The 24,288-nt window shown below is 47.6% G+C and overlaps 1 protein-coding gene across 1 annotated transcript; it reads right to left on the bottom strand.

Annotated features, from left to right (window-relative positions):
* Positions 1–930: 930 nt before the first annotated feature.
* Positions 931–21,625, bottom strand: LOC141073095 (uncharacterized). The gene is made up of 7 exons (XM_073560431.1): positions 21,495–21,625; positions 14,852–14,975; positions 7,408–7,505; positions 7,251–7,329; positions 7,062–7,159; positions 5,873–5,990; positions 931–3,447 (listed from the first exon to the last, which is right to left on the bottom strand). The coding sequence occupies exons 2-7, from the start codon at positions 14,934–14,936 to the stop codon at positions 2,579–2,581; spliced, it is 1,347 nt and encodes a 448-aa protein (XP_073416532.1). The 5' UTR covers positions 14,937–14,975; positions 21,495–21,625; the 3' UTR covers positions 931–2,578.
* Positions 21,626–24,288: the final 2,663 nt, after the last annotated feature.

Raw genomic sequence — 24,288 nt, forward strand, 5'->3', positions numbered from 1 at the left:
ACATCAGGGACTCTCCAAACGTGAAATGGCGTCTGATCTGAATTCCAGCCAATTTTGCATTGAAAAAGTCAAACGGCGCTCCTTCCATTCTGAGCTCTGCCATGCGCCGAAACAGTCGTTCCCCCCCACATAGCAGGTATCAGCGTACTCAGCACAAATTGCACAATAACTTTTGCAATCCAATTTCTCCTGTTACCCTTGGTAAAATAAAAAAAATTGAACCTGAAGTATTTTTTTTGTGAAAAAAGTTAATGTTCATTTTTTTTTAAATATTCAAAAAAATTCCTGTGACGCACCTAAAGGGTTAATAAACTTCTTGAATGTGGTTTTGAGCATCTTAAGGGGTGCAGTTTTTAGAATGGTGTCACTTTTGGGTATTTTCTATCATATAGACCTCTCAAAGTGGCTTCAAATGTGATGTGGTCCGTAAAAATATAATGGTGTTGCAAAAATGAGAAATCGCTGGTCAATTTTAAACCCTTATAACTTCCTAACAAAAAAAAATTTTGTTCCAAAATTGTGCTGATGTAAAGTAAACATGTGGGAAATGTTAGTTATCAAGTTTTTTGTGTGCCGTAGCTCTGTGATTTAAGGGCATAAAAATTCAAAGTTGGAAAATTGCGAAATTTTAAAAATTTTCGCCAAATTTCCCTTTTTCTCACAAATAAACGCAAGTTATTTGAATGAAATTTTACCACTATCATGAAGTACAATATGTCACGAGAAAACAATGTCAGAATCACCGGGATCCATGGAAGCGTTGCAGAGTTATGACCTCATAAAGGGACACTGGTCAGAATTGTAAAAATTGGCCCGGTCATGAACGTGCAAACCACCCTTGGGGGTGAAGGGGTTAAAAACTCCATCAGGGGGTTTATCGTATGTTCTGGATTCTGATTCTAATTGTCTCAATTCTGCTACTCGCAATAGTTCAGCAAAAGGAGTGATTTTATTAATGTCAGAATCATAAAGGGACAAAGTAGTCTGGTTAATACTAGAATCATCCGATTCAGCTTAGTGGCATTTGAGGGTGAAGTTGCATGCCATTTTATTGACATCTAACAATGTCTTGAAAATATCAAATTTATTGGTGGGACAAAATCCTAGTCCCTTAGAAAGGATTTCTATTTGTTCTGAAGAAAGAATGTGACTCAACAGATTCCCAACTGGACAATTTAACAAGTCTTCTTCCTTTTGTTTAGGCGGAGCGGGTATCTTGGCTCTCTTATGTTTCCTTCCCGCCTGCCTATAGCGTTTTTTGAGAAGCCCCCAATGTCCAAACTTAATGAGTCCTCTTCTTCTGAGTCAGAAGTTTTCCCCATAGTTATCACTGATGAGCCAAAAGAAGTTTCAGGGTCAGTATCCGCAAAAGTCACATATTTATTTTTTCTAAGTTTTTGTGGATCTCTGGGGGGTCTTGATTCACGAGTTTTTATTTTCCAATCGTACATATTGCCAGATTGATAATCTTTGAGATCCCTTTCCTATTTTGTTTCTTTCCTCTCTGAAATTTTACATTCTAATATATCAAGTTGTTTATTGATGCCTGCAGTGGCACTTTTAAAATCCTTTTTATCTTTGTATTGTTCCAGCAATTTCTCTGTATTAACAATGTCCTCTTTCACTTTTTCTAATTCTGATTGTTCATGTGTAACAATTAACTGCATTAGACCATTGGAGCATGTAGTCAGGACCTCATCCCATTCTTGTTTAAATGTCTCTGGATAAGTAGAGAAGGTGGGATTTTTATTCATACGAAGCCCTCTTGGTATCATCTTTTTATCCAAGTATGATTGTAATGACGTTGAGTCCCACCACAGTTTTATTTCTTTGGCTTTGTTCCTCTCTTAATTTTCTTAAAAGATTATCCAAGGAGTCCAGCTTCTGCACTGGGGTATTTTCCACATTAGTACCTGTATTATCGTTAAAGATTTTGTCAAATCTTGACCTCCTGTTAAGTGAAGGATCCATGCTAGTCATTAAATCATGTACAGTTTAGGTGGGCCCAATCACAGCCTACACCTTGATTCAAAGGGAAATGGGAAGCCCGAGAAGCCAGTCAATCAATATGAAAAAAAGTTTCAGCTCACCCTTTAGCGTCCTCCGGATAGCAGGAACCACACCATCGCACGGAGCCGCCCTGGCCTGGCGGATACAAATCCAAACACACAGTAATCTCCAGCGATCTCAGGCAGGAGGGTAGTTATAAAAAATATTCCTTTATTTCTTTTCGTTAAAAGAACATGTTACAGGTAATGGATACCCCAGTGGATGTTAAAAAATTCAACGCGTTTCAACTCAAAAGAGTCTTCATCATGGATTACAAATTCTGACAAAATGTGACAGACTGACTGGCAGCCCCAACACAAAGTAACAAAAAGACAGAAGCAGAGTGGAAATCGTGACAAATACAGGTTTTCTCCTGTGTGAATTCTCTGGTGTTTATTAAGTGGTGATTTACCTGTAAAGCATTTTCCTCACAATAAACACGAAAATGGTTTCTCCCCTTTGTGAGTTCTTTGATGTTTAACAAGACTTGAATTAGCGCTAAAAATTTCCCACATTGTGAACATCAATTTCACTTCTCTCCTGTATGAATTCTCTGATGTCTTATAAGACTCCTTTTATCTGTGAAGGCCTTCATACATTCCGAACACGAAAATGGCTTCTCTCCTGTATGAATTCTCTGATGTCTAATAAGATTCCCTTTATCTGTGAAGGCCTTCATACATTCCAAACACGAAAATGGCTTCTCTCCTGTATGAATTCTCTGATGTATAATAAGACTCCTTTTTTCTGTAAAGCATTTTCCACATTCCGAACATGAAAATGGCTTCTCTCCTGTATGAATTCTCTGATGTTCAGTAAGATGCCCTTTATCTGTAAAGCATTTCCCACATTCTGAACATGAATACGGCTTCTCTCCTGTATGAATTCTCTGATGTGTAATAAGATCGCCTTTATTTGTGAAGGTCTTCACACATTCCAAACATGAATACGGCTTCTCTCCTGTATGAATTCTCTGATGTTTACTAAGATTCCCTTTTTCTGAGAAGGCCTTTCCACATTCCGAACATGAATATGGCTTCTCTCCTGTGTGAATTCTCTCATGTATTAGAAATTGTGATTTATGTGTAAACCATTTCCCACATTCTGAACAGCAGTATCTCCTTTTTCCTTTGTGTTTTCTTTGTGCTAAAAAATTGGAGCTTGTAGTAAGTTGCTTGTCACACTGAAATCTTGTATCCACTTTGTCACCTGGAATTGTGGTAACAATGTGAGATTGCTCAGGAGAGCGCTCCTCATGATTAGGAGGATTATAGGAAAGTGAAGTGCTGTGAACTCCAGGAGCTCCATGAAGGGTATTGAGGTTTTCTCCATTAGACTGCTTCCTGATATCTTCTTTTTTACAATTTAGTGATAAACCGTTATTCTCACAAGGATTTCCTATAAGGATGAAGGATAGATTAGATGTGAATTTTTCCACAATACAGAAGGGATTTCTAAATTTACTTTATAAAAACCAATAAAAAGCGCTCCTTGTGTGAATCAGCAGATAATATTGGGTTAAGGTGAGTGGCTACTACTCCCCCGGATTAGCTGTGCAGCTCCAGGCACAACCCTGGTGTTAACATGATTGATCCTCCATGGCTGCAGCGATGCCGCCTGATCCTCCCGCAAGAGGTCCAGGTGGAAAAAACCAGGATAAAAATATAAGTAAAAAATGGGCTTCCGACAGTGCTGCCAAGGATGTAGGGAAAGTTTTCTTATCTTACTAAAATGATTCTATTAAGCTACGTGTTACGGAGCAGGTCCAGCTCCTTCATCGGACTAATACAAGCTGAGTAATACAGGCCGTCATTCATACAACCCATAATGACATCACAACCTTAGAGGTTGTCCACTACAATGTGTACTGGGCAAATCAATTTAAACATTGGAAATAAGGCTTTCTTCAAATACCTTGCATTTCCAAATGTGCCTGTGAGCGGCGCTGTCACTGTACGCTCATCTCCATTACGTGACCCCCGGCTGCCGCTGACTCTGATGTCTGGTGATGTCACGACAACTTCCGGAATTGGAAGCTGAAGCGGCATCACCGAGGCAGGACCCAGTCTCCTGAGTGACTGTGCTGTGGACGGAGTTTCACCGCACATCACAGCATTGCGATGCTCAGGGAGACTGGGTCCTGCCCCGGTGATTATTACAAAACACCAGTGATTGTCTTTCCACTGTCTCTAACATCATGTCCTCCCTATACCTGAAACTGTCAAAAACTTCTCGTTTCCTCCCTCCACTAACCTACCTATGCCCGACATTGCCATCTCGTGTGTGGTTCCACTATTACTCCCCAGCAACATGCCCGCTGTCTTGGGGTCGTACTTGACTCCGAGCTTTCATTCGCCCCCCACATCCGATCACTGGCTCACTCTTGTTATCTGCACCTCAAAAACATTTCTAGAATTCGACCTTTTCTTACTTTTGACTCTGCAAAAACTCTTACTGTTTCTCTTATTCATTCTCGTCTGGACTATTGTAACTCTCTACTAATCGGTCTCCCTCTTACCAAACTCTCCCCTCAGGACTATCCGTCCTGAATACAGTAGTCAGGATCATATTCCTCACTAACCGTTACACCGATGCCTCTACTCTGTGCCACGCATTGCACAGGTTACCCATCTGCTACAGAGTTCAATATAAACTTATTACTTTCATCCACAAAGCGTTCCATGCTTCAGCACCACCCTGCATCTCCTCCCTCGTCTCATCTACCACCCTACCCGTGCCCTCCATTCTGGTAATGACCAGATTACCATCCATAATGTAAGCTTGTGAGCAGGGCCCTCACTCCTCTAGGTATCTGTTGATTTATGAGATTATTGCTGTGATGTAATGTCTTTTATTGTCTGTACAAGTCCCTTCTAAAATGTAAAGTGCTGCGGAATATGTTGGCGCTATAGAAATAACATTATCATTGTCTTGTTGTCTGCAGTGATGACGTCTCATTGAGAGCACTATAGCCAATAACGGAGATCAGCGGCTCTGCCAGAATAAATGGCATCAGCCGCTCAAAACCACTGAGCTCCCTTACAGGCGGCAGCGCTGTCAATGTGATATCAGCACTGCAGCCAATAGCAGACACTGATAGAAGCAACAGAGACTCAGCACTGAACCAGGGGAGAGTGAATACAGCACAGGATTGGTGTTTGTTACTGAGAGACAGTGGTTTTTTAAAATCAGAAAACCCCTTTTAAAGAGATTAATATGAAGTATTGTGTTTATAAGACATTTCCCACATAGTGAACATGAGTACGGCTTCTCTCCTGTGTGGCTTCTTTCATGTACAACTATAGCTGATTTTTGTGACAAACATTTCCCACATTATATGCCTCACAGATCCATTTTTTTTAATTCATTTTTTTTTTTACATCCTCACATTTCAGGAGTCATAATGCTATTATACACTAAGGGGCAATGGGGTTGGATGTTATATATCAGGGGGCACAACAGGGCTGGCTGTTATGCACCGAGGGAAGGGCAACGGGGCTGGATGCTATACACCAAGGAGGTGTGTGTAAGGGGTGGTGTGATGGGTCTGGTTGTTATACACCAGGGTGCGGCGACGGGGCCGGATGTTCTGGTCCTTCTACATCCAAGATGGCCTCCATAGTGGCAGAGGAACGACAACCGAATGTCTGACCGACACCTCCATAGCATGACACTTACTGACTTACCACGGGGCTCTTCATGCCACCGGGCGGCCGGCCTGGATGCAGAGAGACCAACATGCTGACCTCAGTGTAGGAGACAGTGTGAGGCATCATTATAATAACAAACCAGTCATCATCACGCACTGGACATTATTACACACCTGTGGAAACATCTACGGGAATCTCCTCCTTCTCATCACTCACACACGGCTGATCCCCCCTCGTCATCGCTTCTTCTTCTGTCTCATCCTTCACTTTAATATTAATCAGATCTTCCTCCTGATATATCAGATGTAACAATCAGCACAATACAAGAAACCACCAAAATCTATTACATCTAAGGCTGGTTTCACATTGGCGTTGAAACAACGCTGCGCACTGCGTCGGTAAGCCCCGCCCCGATCCGGCTCCCTGCCCGCCCCATCCGGGATCACCGCCTACTTTTGCATTTGCACGCATGCGATCGGCGCACCCTATCCTTAGCATAGGGTGCGCAGATCATGCGCTGCTAGTGTGAAAGTAGCGTGCTGCGCACTTTTGACGGTGCGCGCCGAAATGCAACATGCTGCATTTCGGCGCGCACGGCGCACCGTCAAAAGTACGCAGCACGCTACTTTCACACTAGCAGCGCATGATCTGCGCACCCTATGCTAAGGATAGGGTGCGCCGATCGCATGCGTGCAAATGCAAAAGTAACATAGTAACATAGTTATTAAGGTTGAAGGGAGACTTTAAGTCCATCTAGTTCAACCCATATCCTATCCTAACTTGCCCTAACATGTTGATCCAGAGGAAGGCAAAAAAAACCCATGTGGCAACAGTAATCTTCACATTGGGGAAAAAAATTCCTTCCCGACTCCACATACGGCAATCAGACTAGCTCCCTGGATCAACGCAATATTAAGGAGACTAGAGTATATACCCTGTAATATTATACTTTTCAAGAAAGGCATCCAGTCCCTTCTTAAATTTTAGTAGTGAATCACTCATTACAACATCAAATGGCAGAGAGTTCCATAGTCTCACTGCTCTTACAGTAAAGAATCCGCGTCTGTGAGTATGCTTAAACCTTCTTTCCTCCAGACGTAGAGGATGCCCCCTTGTCCCCGTCACAGGTCTAAGAGTAAAAAGATCATTAGAAAGGTCTTTGTATTGTCCCAACATATATTTATACATTGTAATAAGATCACCCGGTGATCCCGGATGGGGTGGGCAGGGAGCCGGATCGGGGCGGGGCTTACCGACGCAGTGCGTAGCGTTGTTTCAACGCCAATGTGAAACCAGCCTAAGACATTGATCAGAAATATCCCCCCCATATACAGATCCAGATAAGGGCCCAGCATCATCTACCTGATGTTCCTCAAGTACATTGTGATTCTCCTCTGGACAGTCCTGGGGACACAGAGGACAGGGACATCTCTCTGGTGGATTTCTCCTCCTGGATCCATCTGTGGAGACACACAGTGATGAAATAAATTGTGTCATGAGAAGACAGAGTAGTAAGTGACCACAGATCAGACATGAGTCTCCCCTCCTCACTCTGCTGATCGGCCCATATTGCGATCGCCTCTTCTGCTCCATGTATAACCTCAATCTTAATATTAATCAGATCTTCGCCCTAAAAAGAAAAATGTAAGATGAGCTCAGGTCCCATCACTTCATGGTCAGATGTTGTGGGGGCTTCAGTGTCATCTACCTGATGATCCTCCAGGATGTTGTCATTCTCCTCTGGACAGTCCTGGGGATACAGAGGACGGGGACATCTCACTGGTGGATTTCTCCTCCTGGATCCATCTGTGGAGACACAAAGACTGAACACATGACCTATCGTGTATCTGTCTATATACAGTGGGTACGGAAAGCATTCAGACCCTATTAAATTTCTCACTCTTTGTTTCTTTGCAGACATTTGGTAAATTCAAAAAAGTTCATTTTTTTCTCATTAGTGTACACTCTGCACCCCATCTTGACTTGCAAATTTGTTAACAAAAACCTGAAATATCACATGATCATAAGTATTCAGACCCTTTGCTCAGTATTGAGTAGAAGCACCTTTTGAGCTAGTACAGCCATGAGTCTTCTTGGGAATGATGCAACAAGTTTGTCACACCTGGATTTGGGAATTCTCTGCAATTCTTCCTTGCAGATCCTCTCCAGTTCTGGAAGGGTGGATGGTGAACAGCCATTTTCAGGTCTCTCCAGAGATTATCAATTGGGTTTAGGTCAGGGCTCTGGCTGGGCCAGTCAAGAATGGTCACAGAGTTGTTCTGAAGCCACTCCTTAGTTATTTTAGCTGTGTGCTTAGAGTCATTGTCTTGTTGGAAGGTGAACCTTCGGCCAAGTCTGAGGTCCAGAGCACTCTGGAAGAGGTTTTCATCCAGGATAGCCCTATACTTGGCCGCATTCATGTTTCCTTCAATTGCAACCAGTCATCCTGTCTCTGCAGCTGATGATGCTGCCACCACGTTTCACTGTTGGCATTGTATTGGGCAGGTGATGTGCAGTGCCTGGTTTTCTCCACACATAATTCTTAGAATTATCACCAAAAAGGTCTATCTTCATCTCATCAGACCAGAGAATCTTATTTCTCATGGGAGTCCTTCATGTGTTTTTTAGCAAACTCTATGCGGGCTTTCATGTGTCTTGCACTGAGGAAAGGCTTTCGTCAGGCCACTCTGCCATAAAGCCCTGACTGGTGGAGGGCTGCAGTGATAGTTGACTATGTGTAACTTTCTCCCATCTCCCAAACTTCTTCCATTTAAGGAATATGGAGGCCACTGTGCTCTTAGGAACCTTGAGTACTGCAGAAATTCTTTTGTAACCGTGGCCAGATATGTGCCTTGCCACAATTCTGTCTCTGAGCTCCTTGGCCAGTTCCTTTGACCTCATGATTCTTATTTGGTGTGACATGCACTGTGAGGTCTTATATAGACAGGTGTGCGCCTTTACAAATCAAGTCCTATCAGTTTAATTAAACACAGCTGGAGTCCAATGAAGGAGTAGAACCATCTCAAGGAGGATCACAAGGAAATGGACAGCATGTGACTTAAATAAGAGTGTCTGATCAAAGGGTCTGAATACTTATGACCATGTGCTATTTCAGTTTTTCTTTTTTAATAAATTTGCAAATATTCCTACATTTCTGTTTTTTTTCAGTCAAGATGGGGTGCAGAGTGCACATTAATGAGAAAAAAACATTTTTGAATTTACCAAATGGCTGCAATGAAACAGAGGGGAAAATTTAAAGGGGTCTGAATACTTTCCGTACCCACTGTATGAGACACGTCTCACAGAAGTGGTAATTCTAGGTTTATGTATCAGGGACTAAATTACATTGTTGTGGTTCTCACCACTGGTACCGAGGTCCCAGCACATTGTGGCCCCAAGTATGAAGAGACAATCAGTGAGGCCAAAGCCTAATGCTCTCTGCTCTGCACTCGGAGGATGAGGACCCTGAGGAGAGGGACAGAGAAGACCCTCCTCAGTCAGATGGAGGAGCCGCACTAAGAAACACAACTTCTCCAAGTTTCCCTCCACCAGGAATGGAACCACAGAGGAGCTGGAGAAAGCTCCACATTTTAAGACCCTAAATGCAGCGATAAATTAATATCGATCGCAACATTTAGGAGCCCGGGAGAGGGCCGATGGTTGCCATGGCAACCCGAGATCATCATGACAACCTCGGGATCTGCCAGTGACAGGCTGTTTAGACCATGCCAGGAGCACAGTCTAAGAGGCTTCTGTCAATGCAGTACATGTGCAGTGTAATGCATGATATCTGCAATCAGATTAATAAGTTAAGGTCACATAGAAGGACTAAGTAAAAAGAGTAAAATAAATCACAAAATAAATGAAAAAACATGACAATATTTATATAAAAACAAATAAAGTACACATATTTGGCATTACAGTGTCCAGGACGACCCAACCTATAAAAATGTCACACTAATTTAACCCCTTTATGCTTTATCATCATATCACTGAACGGAAAGTGGAAAAAAACAAGATCAAAAAGACAAATGTATATAAGAATGTTATCGCTAAAAAGTCATCTTGTCCCGCAAAAAAACAAGCTGCCATACAGCTCCATCAGTGGAGAAATAACATACGTATAGCTCTCAGAATTAAGCGATGCAAAAACTATTATGTTTACTATAAAATAGTTTCATTGTGTAAAAAAAAATGTTATAAATGTCATATCGCTGTAATGGCACTGACCCAAAGTTGTTTTACCACATGGTGAAAAGCATAAAAAAGAGAAAAAAAATAAACTTAAACTTAAATAAACTTAGTTCCTAAATTGCTGTTTCTTTGTTCATTCTAACTCCCAAAAAAATCAGGAAAATTATAGCGCCCCAAATATGGTGATACAAAAACTTTATTTAGCAAAAAAAAGGGTTTTAGATTTCGACAGAAGCCAGACATAAAAACCCGATATAAATCTGGTATCGCTGTAATTGCACCGACCCGAAGAATAAAGTCGTCTATTCGCCAATACCGTACGAATAACAGCGTAAAAAATAAATAAAACTAATTCTTCACCTGCTGTTAATTTGTTAATTCTGCTTCCCAAAGATCGAAGTAAGGCTCGGCTCACATCTATCCTGCACTCTACGCTGAGCGCTTACATCGGGGTGTACGTGTAAATCTCTGAAATATGTGATTCAGCTGAAAACCCCAGTGGAAGATTCCCTATAATGAGGCAGATGGGCAGATGGAGACACTGTGTACACACTGTCTGACCTGTGATCCAGTGGTGCCCATCTTTTTAAGCGTGCTGTAGTGCAGTGCAACAGATAGGCAGGGACCACAGAAAAGTTCAAAGCTCAAACTCCAAACTGACACACCCAAGGCAAAAACTGACAGAGTTAAATGGAATAGTAGCCATAGAGCCACTTCCAAAAGCCGGGCTGGAGAGAGGGATTCGCCCCACTACCAAACCTGCAAATCCCTCTAAAAATAAAAGCCCTTAACGGGTTTTCCGAAAAACCTGACTGAGTCACTACTTGGACCCAATACACTCTTTTACATTGCCTTGTGACTAACAGGCGTCCTGCTGTGAACACAAGGCACGCCAGTGTGTTTAATAAGACTCCGTCCGCATCCTAGGGGACACCTATTGACCCTCGAATATGATCCCCCTCATTGCCTCACATAATCCCCTCTGTTCAAACTTGTGGGGTTGAACACTTGTCACCATAAAGGGCGCCTGGGACAGGGCATCCGCATTCCCTTGAGCCTTCCATGCACGATGTTCCATGGTGAAATTGAAATTTTGCAGAGACAGGAACCATTTGGTGACCCGAACATTCCTCTCCTTGTTATTTCTCATCCAGGCCAAGGGTGAATGATCTGTCACCAAGCGAAGTGTCCGACCGAGCAAATAATAGTGTAGTGACTCCAAGGCCCACGTAATAGCCAGGCACTCCTTCACCACTACGCTATAATTTTTCTCAGCCGGGGTGAATTTCCTACATACGTAGGTGACCGGATGTTCCTCGCCGTTCATCTCCTGCGACAGGACTGCTCCTGGGCCAACGTTAGAGGCGTCCGTCTACACGACAAAGTCACTCTAGAAGTTGGGGCTGATAAAAACGGGCTGTCCGCACAGCGTCACCTTCATAGACTGGTAGGCTTCCTCTGCTTGAGGATTCCACCGCACCATTACCGATTTCTTTCCCTTTAGGAGATTGATTAGGAGTGTTGTTCTCCCAGAGAAATTAGGTATAAGCCTCCGGTAATACCAAACGATGCCGAGAAATGCTCTCACCTGTTTGGCGGTAACAGGTCGGGGCCAGTTCTGTATGGCCTCGATTTTATTTGAGTTTGATAACCCCACGGCCGATCACGTATCCTAAGTACTGGACTTCCTTGAGCCCTACTGCACATTTCTTGGGACTCGCCATCAAGCATGCGAATCTGAGCGAATTCACTACAGCTTGTACCTGGGACAAATGGGTACGCCAGCCAGTACAGTACTAAAGATGATGATGGAATCCAAGTACGCTGGCGTATACTTCCGATGGGGTTCTAGCACTATGTCCATCAGCATCTGGAATGTGGCTGATGCCCCATGTAGTCCAAAGGGCAAGACGACATAATGTTAAAGACCTTTCGATGTTATGTAGGGGTGATACAGGGGGAGGGGGCGCAGTCAGTCAGGGCTGATAAAGAGGGAGGTGACACAGTCAGTCAAGGGTAACACAGGGAGAGAGGGGCTCAGTCAGGGTGATACAGTGGGAAGTGGCACTGCCAGGGGTGATATAGGGGAAGGGGACACAGGCAGTCAGGGGTGATACAGGGGGAGGTGGCGCAGTCACGGGTGATACAGGAGGTGGCACAGTCATGGGTGATACAGGGGGAGGGGGTGCAGTTAGGGGTGATACAGGGGTAGAGGGGCTCAGTCAGGGTGATTCCAGGGCGAGGGGGTTCAGTAGGGGTGATACAGGGGGAGGTGGCGCAGTCAGGGGTAATACAGGGGTAGAGGGGCTCAGTCAGGGTAATTCTGGGGCAAGGGGATTCAGCAGGTGTGATATGGGAGAAGGTGCAGTCAGGGGTAATACAAGGGAGGAGGTGCAGTCAGGGGTGAAGTCAGAGAAAGGAGAGATGAGGTAATTTGGCCCTCATTTATCCCTAAGTAATTTGGCCCCTCCCCCTCTATCCCCCCCCATTTACACTTACTTTTAGGCAGGCAGGGGGGGCTCTTATTCAACATTTGTAGCTGTAGCAGGGAGCCCTCTATGTCCCTCTGCTGCTTACACTGTGGGGGAGGGGAGCACGCTTTATAGAGGACAGCAGCTCATTACCTGAGCTATGCTGTACGGCGGGGAGAAGAGGACACAAACAAAGCTAAGACAGATTGGCTGCGCTGGGGCCAATCAGTGTTAGCCTTGTGAAGAGCTGCTTAACCCTCCCGCAAAGAAGAGTGGTGAGTGACAGAAAAAGTCATGAGAACGCAAGAGCGCTGTTACTTACAGTGTGCCGCAGTCTGCAGCAGCCGAACATGATTGTCAGCCGTGTTCTCAGTGACGCCCGCACTGCTCTTCGAGTAGCTCTCAACACCGAAGCTGCAAGACGTGGTGACGTCACGCTGGGAGGATGTCCTGTTCGCGGCTCCTCCTCAGAGAGCAGTGCGGGTGTCACTGATAACAGCTGACATGTTCGGCTGCTGCAGACTGCGGCACACTGTAAGTAAGGCTAGTTTCATACTAGCGTATGGAGGAGCTGCGGAGGGAAGCGGACTTTCTCCGTGAAGCTCCGTCCACAGCCACACCTCCTCCGGTCAGCTCCGCCTCTGTCGGCATGCGGCCTGCGTACCCTATCTTTTGCATTAGGTATGCAGACCGTGCTGATGTATGTGGATGCCTCTGCATCCATAGTTTTGACGGTGCGGCGACCGAACCAAAATGCAACACGTTGCATTCGGCGCAGGTCGCCGCACCGTCAAAACGACGCATGCTGAGGCATCCACATACATCGGCACGGCCTGCGTACCTAATGCTAAAGATCTCAGAAAATGGCGCCATTTTTGTTTTTAACCAAAGTTTGGATTTTTTTCTCACCACTTAAATAAAAAAGAACCTAGACATGTTTGGTGTCTATGAACTTGTAATGACCTGGAGAATCATAATGGCAGGGCAGTTTTAGCATTTGGTGAACATGGTGTTAGAAAAACACACGCAACTGTAGAATTGTATTTTTTATCAATTTCACTGAACTTGGAAGTTTTTTCCCCTTTTTCAGTAAACGATATGTTAAATCCAATGGTGTCGTTCAAAAACACAACTCGTCCTGCAAAAAACAAGCCCTCACATGGCCACATTGAAAATTTTTTTTTTTTAAAAAAGGTATGGCTCTGAGAAGAAGGGGAGCAAAAAACGAAAACGCAAAAAGCTTCCCAGCTGTGAGGTTGTAGGACGGGCTGCGTAAAGACCTTTCCTCGAGACAGGTCGGGTGAGGGCAGCGTCCTGTCAGGTATCGTGAATGCGCTTTCCTGCCACCAAAGCGGACAGGACGAGCGGAGGAGATCGCGCGGAGGACAGAGAGCGGAGGACAGAGCGCGGAGTAAAGCAAGAGACGACCTTTGTAGCTCACGGAGAAGATTCAACATCTATCTCATCAGACTGAAAGGTGTATTGGAGGCCGAAGGACGCCGCAGAGCTGCTGGAATAAACTGTCCTCAGCCTGAGCACAAATGTGAGTTACGCTGTATATTGTGTAACGTGTGTGTGGTTATATATACACATATACAGTAACACAATATACAGTGTGACACACATTTCTGCTCCGCACAGGCTGAGGACAGTTTCTATCCAATCACACGCAGCCTCGTTCTCACACTGACCTCAGGGCTGACATTACCGGTGTCACCGCTCAGCAATGCAACCAGATGTAGCAGAGTTCTGGCTCGTCGTGGGACATCATCATGATGGATTCTTGGCGGACAGCTGACAATGTCTTTGATTTGTTTCTGTGTGTCTTTCTTCCTTTTGATTATGGGGTTAGCAGTGGGGGTAGACACCTCTCCATTACTGACACCCGGGCTTAATGTCAGCAAACATTACACAGCTGACACCAACCCCAAAACTATTACCAGCAGCCAGAACTATTGGCGCATCTAATGGATGTGCCATTTCTGGGCGGGGGCTAAAAATCCATGGTCACCTAACAGCCTGAGAATACCAGCCCCCAGCTGTCTGCTTTACCTGCGCTTGTTATCAAAATTGGGAGACCCCAAGTCTCTTTTTTTTATTTTACACAGTGCACCGGCCAATCCCAGCCATGCCAATACCCGACATGTCTGTGATGGGGCCGGAAGTGCCCCCACAGGAAAAGCTTATTGATTGGCTGTGTTGCAGCTTTACAACAAGCTGTGTTCAGGCTCCCAAACAACAAACAGTAACACGGTCTTCTGGGAGAAGTCAGTGTTCAGGATCGTCCACCTCTAATGAAGACATGACAACAGCGGAGAAACCGCGACTCACAGATCAGAAGAAAATAATCAGGGAAATGAAAGCTGTTGTCAGACGGAGAAAATGTAGAGAAAACCAGAGCAAGTCTGGAGAAAACTCATCTATTATAGGAGGACGCCGGAGACGTCATCACATCCACCGGAGCCAACAAGGAGCCTCGCTGCTCACCTCGTGGTGTAAGAGGCCGGAGCTCCTCCATCATCACGGCCTGGTACCGATCCTGGTGTCCTTCTAGATACTCCCACTCCTCCATGGAGAGATAGACAGCGACATCCTGACACCTTATAGGAACCTGACAACAATGAAAAGTTATCACCCAGAATCCTCCAGTGCCGTCCTGTATAATGTCACAGCAGTCACCTCTCCGCTCATCACCCAGAATCCTCCAGTGCTCTCCTTTACAATATCCCAGCATTCATCTCTCCGCTCATCACCCAGAATCCTCCAGTGCCGTCCTGTATAATGTCCCAGCAGTCACCTCTCCGCTCACCACCGAAAATCATACCTCCCAACCGTCCCCGATCCAGTGGGACAGTCCCGATTTTGAAACTCTGTCCCGCTATCCCGGTCAGGATCTTACTTTTCCCGCACTGCACTGGTGATATAAAATTACATACTACATACAGAAAATCCAATTTTACCTGTGCGCTGCATTATGGGAATTGTAGTTTTTATTCCAGTTACCCTTATATCGCGATGTCAAACAAACTACAACTCCCAGGAGACGTTGAACAGGAAAAGGATTTATCACGTGATACTGATTGTCCTATCAGGAAAGAGTACGGGTGGAGGTAGACTTGTGTGAGTTCCACGCTGTAGGTATTGGTGGATTTTGGGTCTGATACAGTCATGGTGACCCAGGGACATGTTATACAAGGCTCTGCGGGTGTAAGTATAGAGTGGGAATCGGAAAGGGGACAGTGGTGGCGTGCAGGAGGATGGAAGTTGCCTATACCTGATTGAATATAGGTAATGTCTATATTTCGGGGGGAATATTGATCATGTCACAACATTTGTCATTTACCTCTTATTAAAAATCTGCTTGGTTCTCACTAACGGAAGGATTTTTTAATTCTATAATTTGCTGCTGGTTGCCAAGGTCACCGTCCACCTCTGCTCTGCATCAGCGGTGGTCGAGGACAGGTGCACCTTATAGGGGTATGATATTGATAACCTATCCTCCTCAATATCAGACACTGAACAGTGGCTGTTCTGAAGCACCCAGGATGCCGAAGCTAACAGCTGATTGTTGGGGGTGCCAGGTTTCGGACCCTCACAGATTTGGATAGGAAGTCAATATCACATGCCCAGAGAACCCCTTTAAAGATCAATGACAATAAATTAGTTTCTGTTGCCAAATATCAGACTTGTAAGTTCCTATTGATACATGTGAGGTGCCTCCCCATATCGTTGGTAAATGTGGACTATAAGATCTTCACTACAATCCTGGCCTCTAGATTAAATTCGGTGATACCAGGAATAATACATCCAGACCAGACCGGTTTCATGTCCGGGACAAATACATCTATTAATGTTAGGAGAGTTCAGTCAGTGGTGCAGTGCAATTCCCTGGTGCCAGATAATGAATGGGTCTTGGCCTCGCTGGATGCGGCTAAGGCCTTCGATTCTCCTGAGTGGTCATTTTTATCTGCATCTTTACAAAAAGAATTTGGTTCCAAATTTAGGAAGTGGATCATCGCGATGTACATGAAACCAAAAGCCCGAATAATAATAGATAACTCTGTATCCGAACCGTTCTCTTTGGCAAGAGGAACACGCCAGGGGCGCCCCCTTTCCCCGGCCGTTTTCGCGCTTGCAATCGAAGCGTTGGCGATCCGTATAAGATCCACTCCAGTCATTAGAGGTATAGAAATAGCGGGCCGTTTAGATACCATCGGCCTATGTGCTGATGATATGGTGATATTTATGGATAAAGCAGAAGAATCACTACCCCATGTGATTGCTACTATAGACACATTTAGTAATTATTCGGGATTATACATAAATTGGGATGAATCCGCCTTGATGCCGCTCTCCCTTGGTCCAATGGATCACCGTGAAGCGTTATCCCCATTGCCTGTCGTAACTAACTTTAAGTACCTGGGAATAAATATTTCAAAATATAGTAGACTCGACTTAAAAATGAATATTCTCCCGTTGTCAGATCTTGTTAATGTTAAATTTGCTATCTGGAGTAAATTGCCATTATCTGTCTCCGGACGTATGAACCTGATTAATATGATCCTACTCCCCAAAACTCAGTTACTGCCTCCAACATAGTGCTCTGACTCTGCTTTATCGTCAGTAAGGGAGAGGTGGAGGTCTCTAGTTCCAGATATCCAGAATGAAGATTGGGAGGAGATCCTTGGTTCTCCAACCGGGGAGTCTCCATCAGCCAATAATAAAATGCCTCCAATGTATATAGCGCACCAGTCATATCTGACCACACTACGGCTATTTAGGATGGGGTGGTCCCAATCCTCAGAAAGTTTAAGATGTCACACAATGGATGTGGATTTTACACATATGGAGTGGTGATGCCCAACTATTCTATCTTTTTGGAGCGAGGTGACCTCGTTGTTATCCTCCCCTCATAGGAACTCCTGGTCCTCTCACTCCATTGGTGTCTGTTTGGTGTGCTGGAGGAAGAGATATGGGGGACACCACGTCAGAATTTTCCTGCAGGAGACACTTTTTTTTAGCCAGGAAGATATTGGCCTTACGCTGGATGGGTGATCAACATCCTTTTCTTAGAGCTTGGACTGAACTAGTAAATTCAATTATACCTTACGAGCGGACCCTGTGCCAGAATAGGGGTGGCTTGGGGAAGTGTAATAACATTTGGGCTGTATGGAATCCATCTCACCTTCCTATAACAGCGCGTAGATAGTGGTCTGTTATTAGCATAATCGCTGCAGTGAAGAATATACTGACTTACACTTTATAGGCTTATAATGTCATCAGTGCTATGGAGGGTCGGCAGCAGGGTAGGAGTAGCAGTTTTGTATGATGTTAGATATGATGGTTGTGATGTGTCATTCTGGGTTATACACAGCCAAACATTTGTATAGATGGATAACGGGTTCCTGTACCTGCTCCTAGATTATCCATAGGCCTCGCAGGAGAGTGAGGACCGGTGACCCTGAGATCTGCACCAATAACTCAATATGGAACCTTGTCGGTTTCCCCCTTTACAGATACTATGATGGTCGGGGATACATTGCATTGGTCATTCACAAAATCTCTACAGCTGTTTGTTGTTTCATAAATGAATTTAAAAAAAAATGTCATGTGTCTGATTACAATGTGCCGTCATTTATTTCAGTTCTTGTATTTAACCCTTTGTCATGTAATAAACTCTGTCTGATGCTCGGATCTTCTCTCATTGGTGCCACATGTCAGTGGCTCTGTTGGAGCTTCTGTATCAAGTCCTGAAAAAAGGTTTTCGGGCCGTTGCCTGTAATGAGGCGGACAGTCACTTTGTGCTCCGTCTGACCTCCCATTTGGCGGTACTGACATTTCTGAGGTGGGCGACACCGTACAGTCAGCCATGCTTCTGTGATGCCCCAGAAAGGCGGACACCGGCAACAATGAGGTCAGAGCACAAAGTGGCTCCGTCTGCCTTAATAACCTTCACAGGGTGGGATAATAGATGATAGATAGAACAGCTGCCTCGATCTTCCCAGTGTCCCCGCTCTCACTCTGCTGCTCCTGGTTGTTAGGTGAATATTCATGAGCTTAATGAGCGGCAGGGGAAGCAGGAGAGAGCGGGGACACTGGTAACGCCATTCTCGCTTCTTTCTGTCCTATCTTCTATCTTTCTATATATATATAAACCCTGCAGTCAGCGATGGCCTGTGCATTTCAGGCCTATTTTGGCATGCGTTTGGATGCGTTTGCTGAATACAAGCCTATGGAGGCCTTAACGTCTCCGGTACATTGCGTTTTTGCTGCTGTCAGACGGATGCGTTAAATGGAAAGCAGAAACGCAATGTGAACCTGCCCTTAAAGGGAACCTGTCAGCAGTTTTGGCCCTGTAAGATGCGGCCGCTGCCTTTCAGGGCTGTTATACGTTCTATAATGCTGTATATCTGCCCCCGGTGCGACCTGAAAGACAAGAAAAATAAGTTTTATTATGCTCATCCGGGGGCAGTCTGGTCCGATGGATGTTGCAGGTCCGGTGCCTCCAATCTTCTTGCGCTGCTGCCCTCCTGTTGCTTCATTGCTCCCCGGCATCGCACTCCTGCGCAGGCGTACTGATCTGTCCTGTTGAGGGCACAGCAAAGCACTGCAGTGCGCAGGCGCCGGGAAAGGTCAGAGAGGCCCAGCGCCTGCGCACTGCAGTACTTTCATCTGCCCTCAACAGAACAGATCAGTACGCCTGCGCAGGAGCGCGATGCCGGGGAGCAATGAAGCAACAGTAGGATGGCGTCAGAAGACGATGGGAGGCACCGGACCCAAACCTGCAACACCCATCGCACCGCACAGGACCGTCCCTCTCCCGGGTGAGTATAATAATATAATATTATCTACAGCATTCTAGAATGTAAGATAAGCCCTGAAAGGTGGCGGCTGCATCTTATAGCGGCCAAACTGCTGACAGGTTCCCTTTAAAGTGACAGGTATTATCTCCTTTAAGGACAAAAACAGCACAAATAATCATGTGATCTTGGGTAATTGGGGTTATCCATCCAGGACCTTTGTATTTTTTTCTTAAGGGGCTAAGAATTCACAGAGAAGTAGTGAACTACCTGCCTGTTCTGCCCGGTGCCGATTTGTGGTCACAGACGCTCCTGCCGGTCATTCTGCTTCACCTGACCTCACTGCTGAGAGAGGGGAGGGTAATGCTTCTCATGATCTCTGCAGATATGCAGGACAAGAAGTCAGCGACTCTCTAATTCCTCCCAGTAACCAAAAGCTCAATATTGTTACAGATCTTTTATCTGAGGCCGGGGTCACACATGAGAGAAACTCGGAGGAGTCTCACATCCTAATACCCGGCACTCAGGAGCGGAGCGTGCGGCTGCACAGAAAGACACGGGGGCCGCGCGCAGAAAGACACGGGGCCGCGCGCACAGAGAGACACGGGGCCGCGCGCACAGAGAGACACGGGGCCGCGCGCACAGAGAGACACGGGGCCGCGCGCACAGAGAGACACGGGGCCGCACGCTCCGCTCCTGAGTGCCGGGTGTTAAGATGTGAGACTCGTCCGAGTTTCTCCCCTGTGTGACCCCGGCCTCATAGAGCGGAGCTGTGATGGATTGTGCGGCTTATTACCATGTTTGCATTAATACTTTAATTCATTACTTGTAAATAAGTTTATTTTTTCTCTTTATAATTATTGTTTATGAACAGCGATCAGCAGCGCTAAATGGGTGTGGTCAGGGTCAGGCTCGGACTGGCCCGTAGGGTAACAGGGGAGTCCCCCGGTGGGCCCCGCTGCAGACCTGGTGTCCCATCCCCACTCTATGGACAGGACTTGGCAGAACGCCGCATCTCCTCATCATTCACCAAACTCTACAGCTCATTATTAAATGGAGACAGAGGGAATTTGTGAGTGAGGGGAGTGTAACATCTGTATGCAGGTGAAAAGTGAAAGCCCCCAAAGTCACTGCTACTGGTGGGCCCATGGCACCGAACTGCGACACTGGTCAGGGGCGTGGCCTAAAGTCTGCCGCTGCGCACCCCGCAACCCCTGTCCCTCTTTCCCTACTTGAAACGTTGGGAGGTATGTAAAATCCTACACCTCCAGCAGAAGACGGTCACCGTGGTAACTACACCTCCAGCAGAGGCCGGTCACCGTGGTAACTACACAGCCAGCGGAGGACGGTCATCGTGGTAACTACACAGCCAGCGGAGGCCGGTCATCGTGGTAACTACACAGCCAGCGGAGGCCGGTCATCGTGGTAACTACACAGCCAGCGGAGGCCGGTCACCGTGGTAACTACACAGCCAGCGGAGGACGGTCACCGTGGTAACTACACAGCCAGCGGAGGACGGTCACCGTGGTAACTACACAGCCAGCGGAGGACGGTCACCGTGGTAACTACACCTCCAGCAGGGGACGGTCACCGTGGTAACTACACCTCCAGCAGAGGACGGTCACCGTGGTAACTACACAGCCAGAGGAGGACGGTCACCGTGGTAACTACACAGCCAGCGGAGGACGGTCACCGTGGTAACTACACCTCCAGCGGGGGGACGGTCACCGTGGTAACTACACCTCCAGCGGGGGGACGGTCACCGTGGTAACTACACCTCCAGCGGGGGGACGGTCACCATGGTAACTACACATCCAGCAGGGGACGGTCACCGTGGTAACTACACCTCCAGCAGGGGACGGTCACCGTGGTAACTACATCTCCAGCGGGGGGACGGTCACCGTGGTAACTACACCTCCAGCGGAGGACGGTCACCGTGGTAACTACACCTCCAGCGGGGGACGGTCACCGTGGTAACTACACCTCCAGCAGTGGACGGTCACCATGGTAACTACACCTCCAGCGGGGGACGGTCACCGTGGTAACTACACCTCCAGCGGGGGGACGGTCACCGTGGTAACTACACCTCCAGCGGGGGACGGTCACCATGGTAACTACAGCTCCAGCGGGGGACGGTCACCGTGGTAACTACACCTCCAGCGGGGGCCGTGAGGTGAGGAGGAGACGCTGCACATCCCCCATACAATGCTGCCCGTCCCCAACACTGAGGAGCCGCAGTCACATGGAGCAGGAGCCTCCACAGGAACAGCTCTGATCTCCCCCCACACTCTCCTCTCACAGATTCACCACAAACCCTCCTGTCATCTCACCGGAATGGCGGGAACCGGAAATCTGCTGCTGGCTGACCCCAGAGAACACGAGCTGCGCACACCCGGGACGGAGCGGCTGCACTGAGCGCGGGAGGACCTGTGGTGACGTCACCGTCATGTGATCAGGGGGCGGGGCTCAGGAGAGAAGTGGTGAAGGACCTGTGGTGACGTCACCGTCATGTGATCAGGGGGCGGGGCTCAGGAGAGAAGAGGTGGTGAAGGCCTGTGGTGACGTCATGCCCAAGTGACCCGGTCACGTGCGGTGAAGGGGCGGGGCCTGTCTCTCCTCTGCTGCAGTCCGCGCTGGGCTCCGCTTCTCCCTCAGTGGCGGCCGCTCCGCAGTTCCTCCTGTAGCTGCACATAGACTCTGCAGGGGGCGCTGCTTGTGGGTCTATGTGGGGGCGCTGTGTTTTGCGTGGGGCTGCTGTTACATGGCGCTGCCCCGGGAGTGTGCGGGGTTCCCTGTGGGCGCTGTATAGTGAGGGCTTCCGCTCTGTCCCTCCTCAGCGCTGACTGCTGTGTGTAGAGAGGGCTGCAGGATCCCCCCGGCCACCAGGAGGCGCCACATTCCCGGCTCTCTCCTCACACCGCGCGGCTCCTCCTTGTCTCCATAAGGCCGGGGTCACATTGCGTCCCCCATACAGGTCTGTGCACAGCGAGCGCCTCCGCTCACTAGACCCGGCGCACCCTCAGACGCGGCAGACCGCCTGTCATGGAGGAAGGCGTGTGAGGGGTCGGGCTCCGGCACAGGAGGAATCCCCGGCCTCGCCTTCTGTGCTCTCCCCTTCAGTGCCGGCCGCAGAGGAGGCTGCTCAGCAGAGGCCTCGCTCCCGGCGTCTTGCTCAGGCGAGTGCGGGCAGGTTGGCTGCTGCTGCCACCTCTGCTCCAGCTTTAGCAATCCGCACTAGCAGCAGCTCCAGAGGATAAGTCCGTTTTGCAGCCTACTGAGCATGCCCGAGGGACGATCTCTCATTGGAGGTCGGAGGTCACATGCTCAGGTCCTCAAGCAGCTCGGATTGGACCATCAGGAAGGTCCCGGAAGGACGCTGCTATAAAAGGTTCACATGGCGGCTCGGCCCTGCGCTAATATAGACGCTGATGGCTAGTTGTGTGTGTAATGACGGATGTATGAGACTGAAGACTGACTCATGATGACTCCCCTAGCCTCAGCTGTGTATGAGTTAGGGAGAGAGTCAGCGCCACTAGTGGTATAATCTTTGTGTAGGCGTCAGATTCTTGCAGCTGCACAGCAGGAATCCAGAGCCATACATCCAGCGGTCTCCCATTACTTTCCGACCGCTCAGGGACCTGCACAGCAATCTCGGTGATCCAGGCGCCCTGCTCAGACCAGCTCTCTGGGTCTGGATGTTGCTGCCACCTCTGGACCAGCAATGGTAGCGCAACCTGCTTTGCAGAAAACCACTCCAGAGGCCAAGTCCTCTCGCCGCGCTACTGGGCATGCCCACGAGACGATCTCCCATTGGAGATCGAGGGTCACGTGCTCAGGTCCTTGTCCTGATCTGATTGGCCCATCTCAGAGGTCTAGAAGGTCCCGGAGGGCATGGCTATAAAAATCATGCATGGCCGCTTGGCCATGCGCTAGTATAGACATTACTTGCTATGTGTGAATGGTGACGGATGTATGATTCTGGTGACTGACTCATTATAAAACCCCTTCCCTCTGATATTACGCATGTGGATAGGGAATTACAGTTATAGTCAGCGCCAGTCAGCGGCAAGCCATACGCCACAGTGCATACCGCACCGCTACACTAGCGTCCGATAGTGTGATGCCTCACAGCACTGTCGTACAGCGGCAGTAGTTACCGCCGCGCTGCAGTTAGCAGCACTTACTGGCGTCCGCAGTAGTGACGCCGCACGCACGTTAGGTCAAGACGGACACCGACCTCTGCCTTGGGCCGTGTCCTCTGACCATATACCGTGTGTACGCCAGCTGAGACCTGTGAAGCTAACAGGCGCGGCGTTTATGCTTTACTGATACTAAAGAGTCTGTAAGTTTTGCAGTCCGCTCTGCGCACCTCGGGTGATGTTTAACCTAAGCGCAGTATACCGCCATATAGCGAGTCTGCCATTACTCAGCAGCGGTTGTTACACCTACTGCACGGTGGACCCCGGGCGGTGAACGCCTATGAGCGTAGATGTCTGAGGGAGTGCGTTCAGGTTGATTCCACCGAAGACCCCACAAATCTTTCCTCTCTCCCCACACACTATCAACAGTATGCAGATGTGTTCTTCAACAGGGCGTCGGAGACTCTTCCGCCCCATCGCCCCTACGACTGTCCTAGTGACCTCTTACCTGGTGCTGAGCCTCCTCGGGGTCTAGTCTATCCACTATCTCCTGGAGACAGAGGCCATGTCTCAGTATATCAGGGAGAATCTGGCAAGGGGATTCATTAGGAAGTCGGTGTCAGCAGCAGGGGCGGGATTCTTCATCCAGAAGAACGGAGAACTACATCCCTGCATCGATTGCAGGGTCTTAACGCTATCACTGTTAAGAATAAGTACCCTCTTCCCCCTGATATTGGAGCTGATTGATAGGCTACGGGGAGCGAGAGTGTTTACCAAACTCGATCTGCGGGGGGCTTACAAACTGATTCGCATCCGTGAGAGGGACGAATGGAAGACTGCATTTAACACCAGGGATGGGCACTATGAAGACCTGGTGATGCCCTTCGGGCTCTGTAATGCCCCGGCTGTCTTCCAAGACTTTGTGAACTATATCTTCGGGGATATGCTTACCACTACAGTAGTAGTCTATCTGGATGATATACTC

This window comes from Dendrobates tinctorius, unplaced genomic scaffold (assembly GCF_039654945.1).
Source record: "Dendrobates tinctorius isolate UK_male_01 unplaced genomic scaffold, ASM3965494v1 ptg000296l, whole genome shotgun sequence".
NCBI classification, from domain to species: domain Eukaryota; kingdom Metazoa; phylum Chordata; class Amphibia; order Anura; family Dendrobatidae; genus Dendrobates; species Dendrobates tinctorius.

Bases quoted from the DNA above. Each gene is read 5' to 3' on its own strand.
- LOC141073095 (XM_073560431.1), bottom strand. From the start codon at position 14,936: ATGGAGGAGTGGGAGTATCTAGAAGGACACCAGGATCGGTACCAGGCC. The intron at 7,506-14,851 runs GTGAGCAGCGAG...GTGTCTCCACAG, and splicing joins CCGGCCTCTTACACCACGAG to ATGGATCCAGGAGGAGAAAT. The intron at 5,991-7,061 runs GTAGATGATGCT...CTGATATATCAG, and splicing joins ATGTACTTGAGGAACATCAG to GAGGAAGATCTGATTAATAT.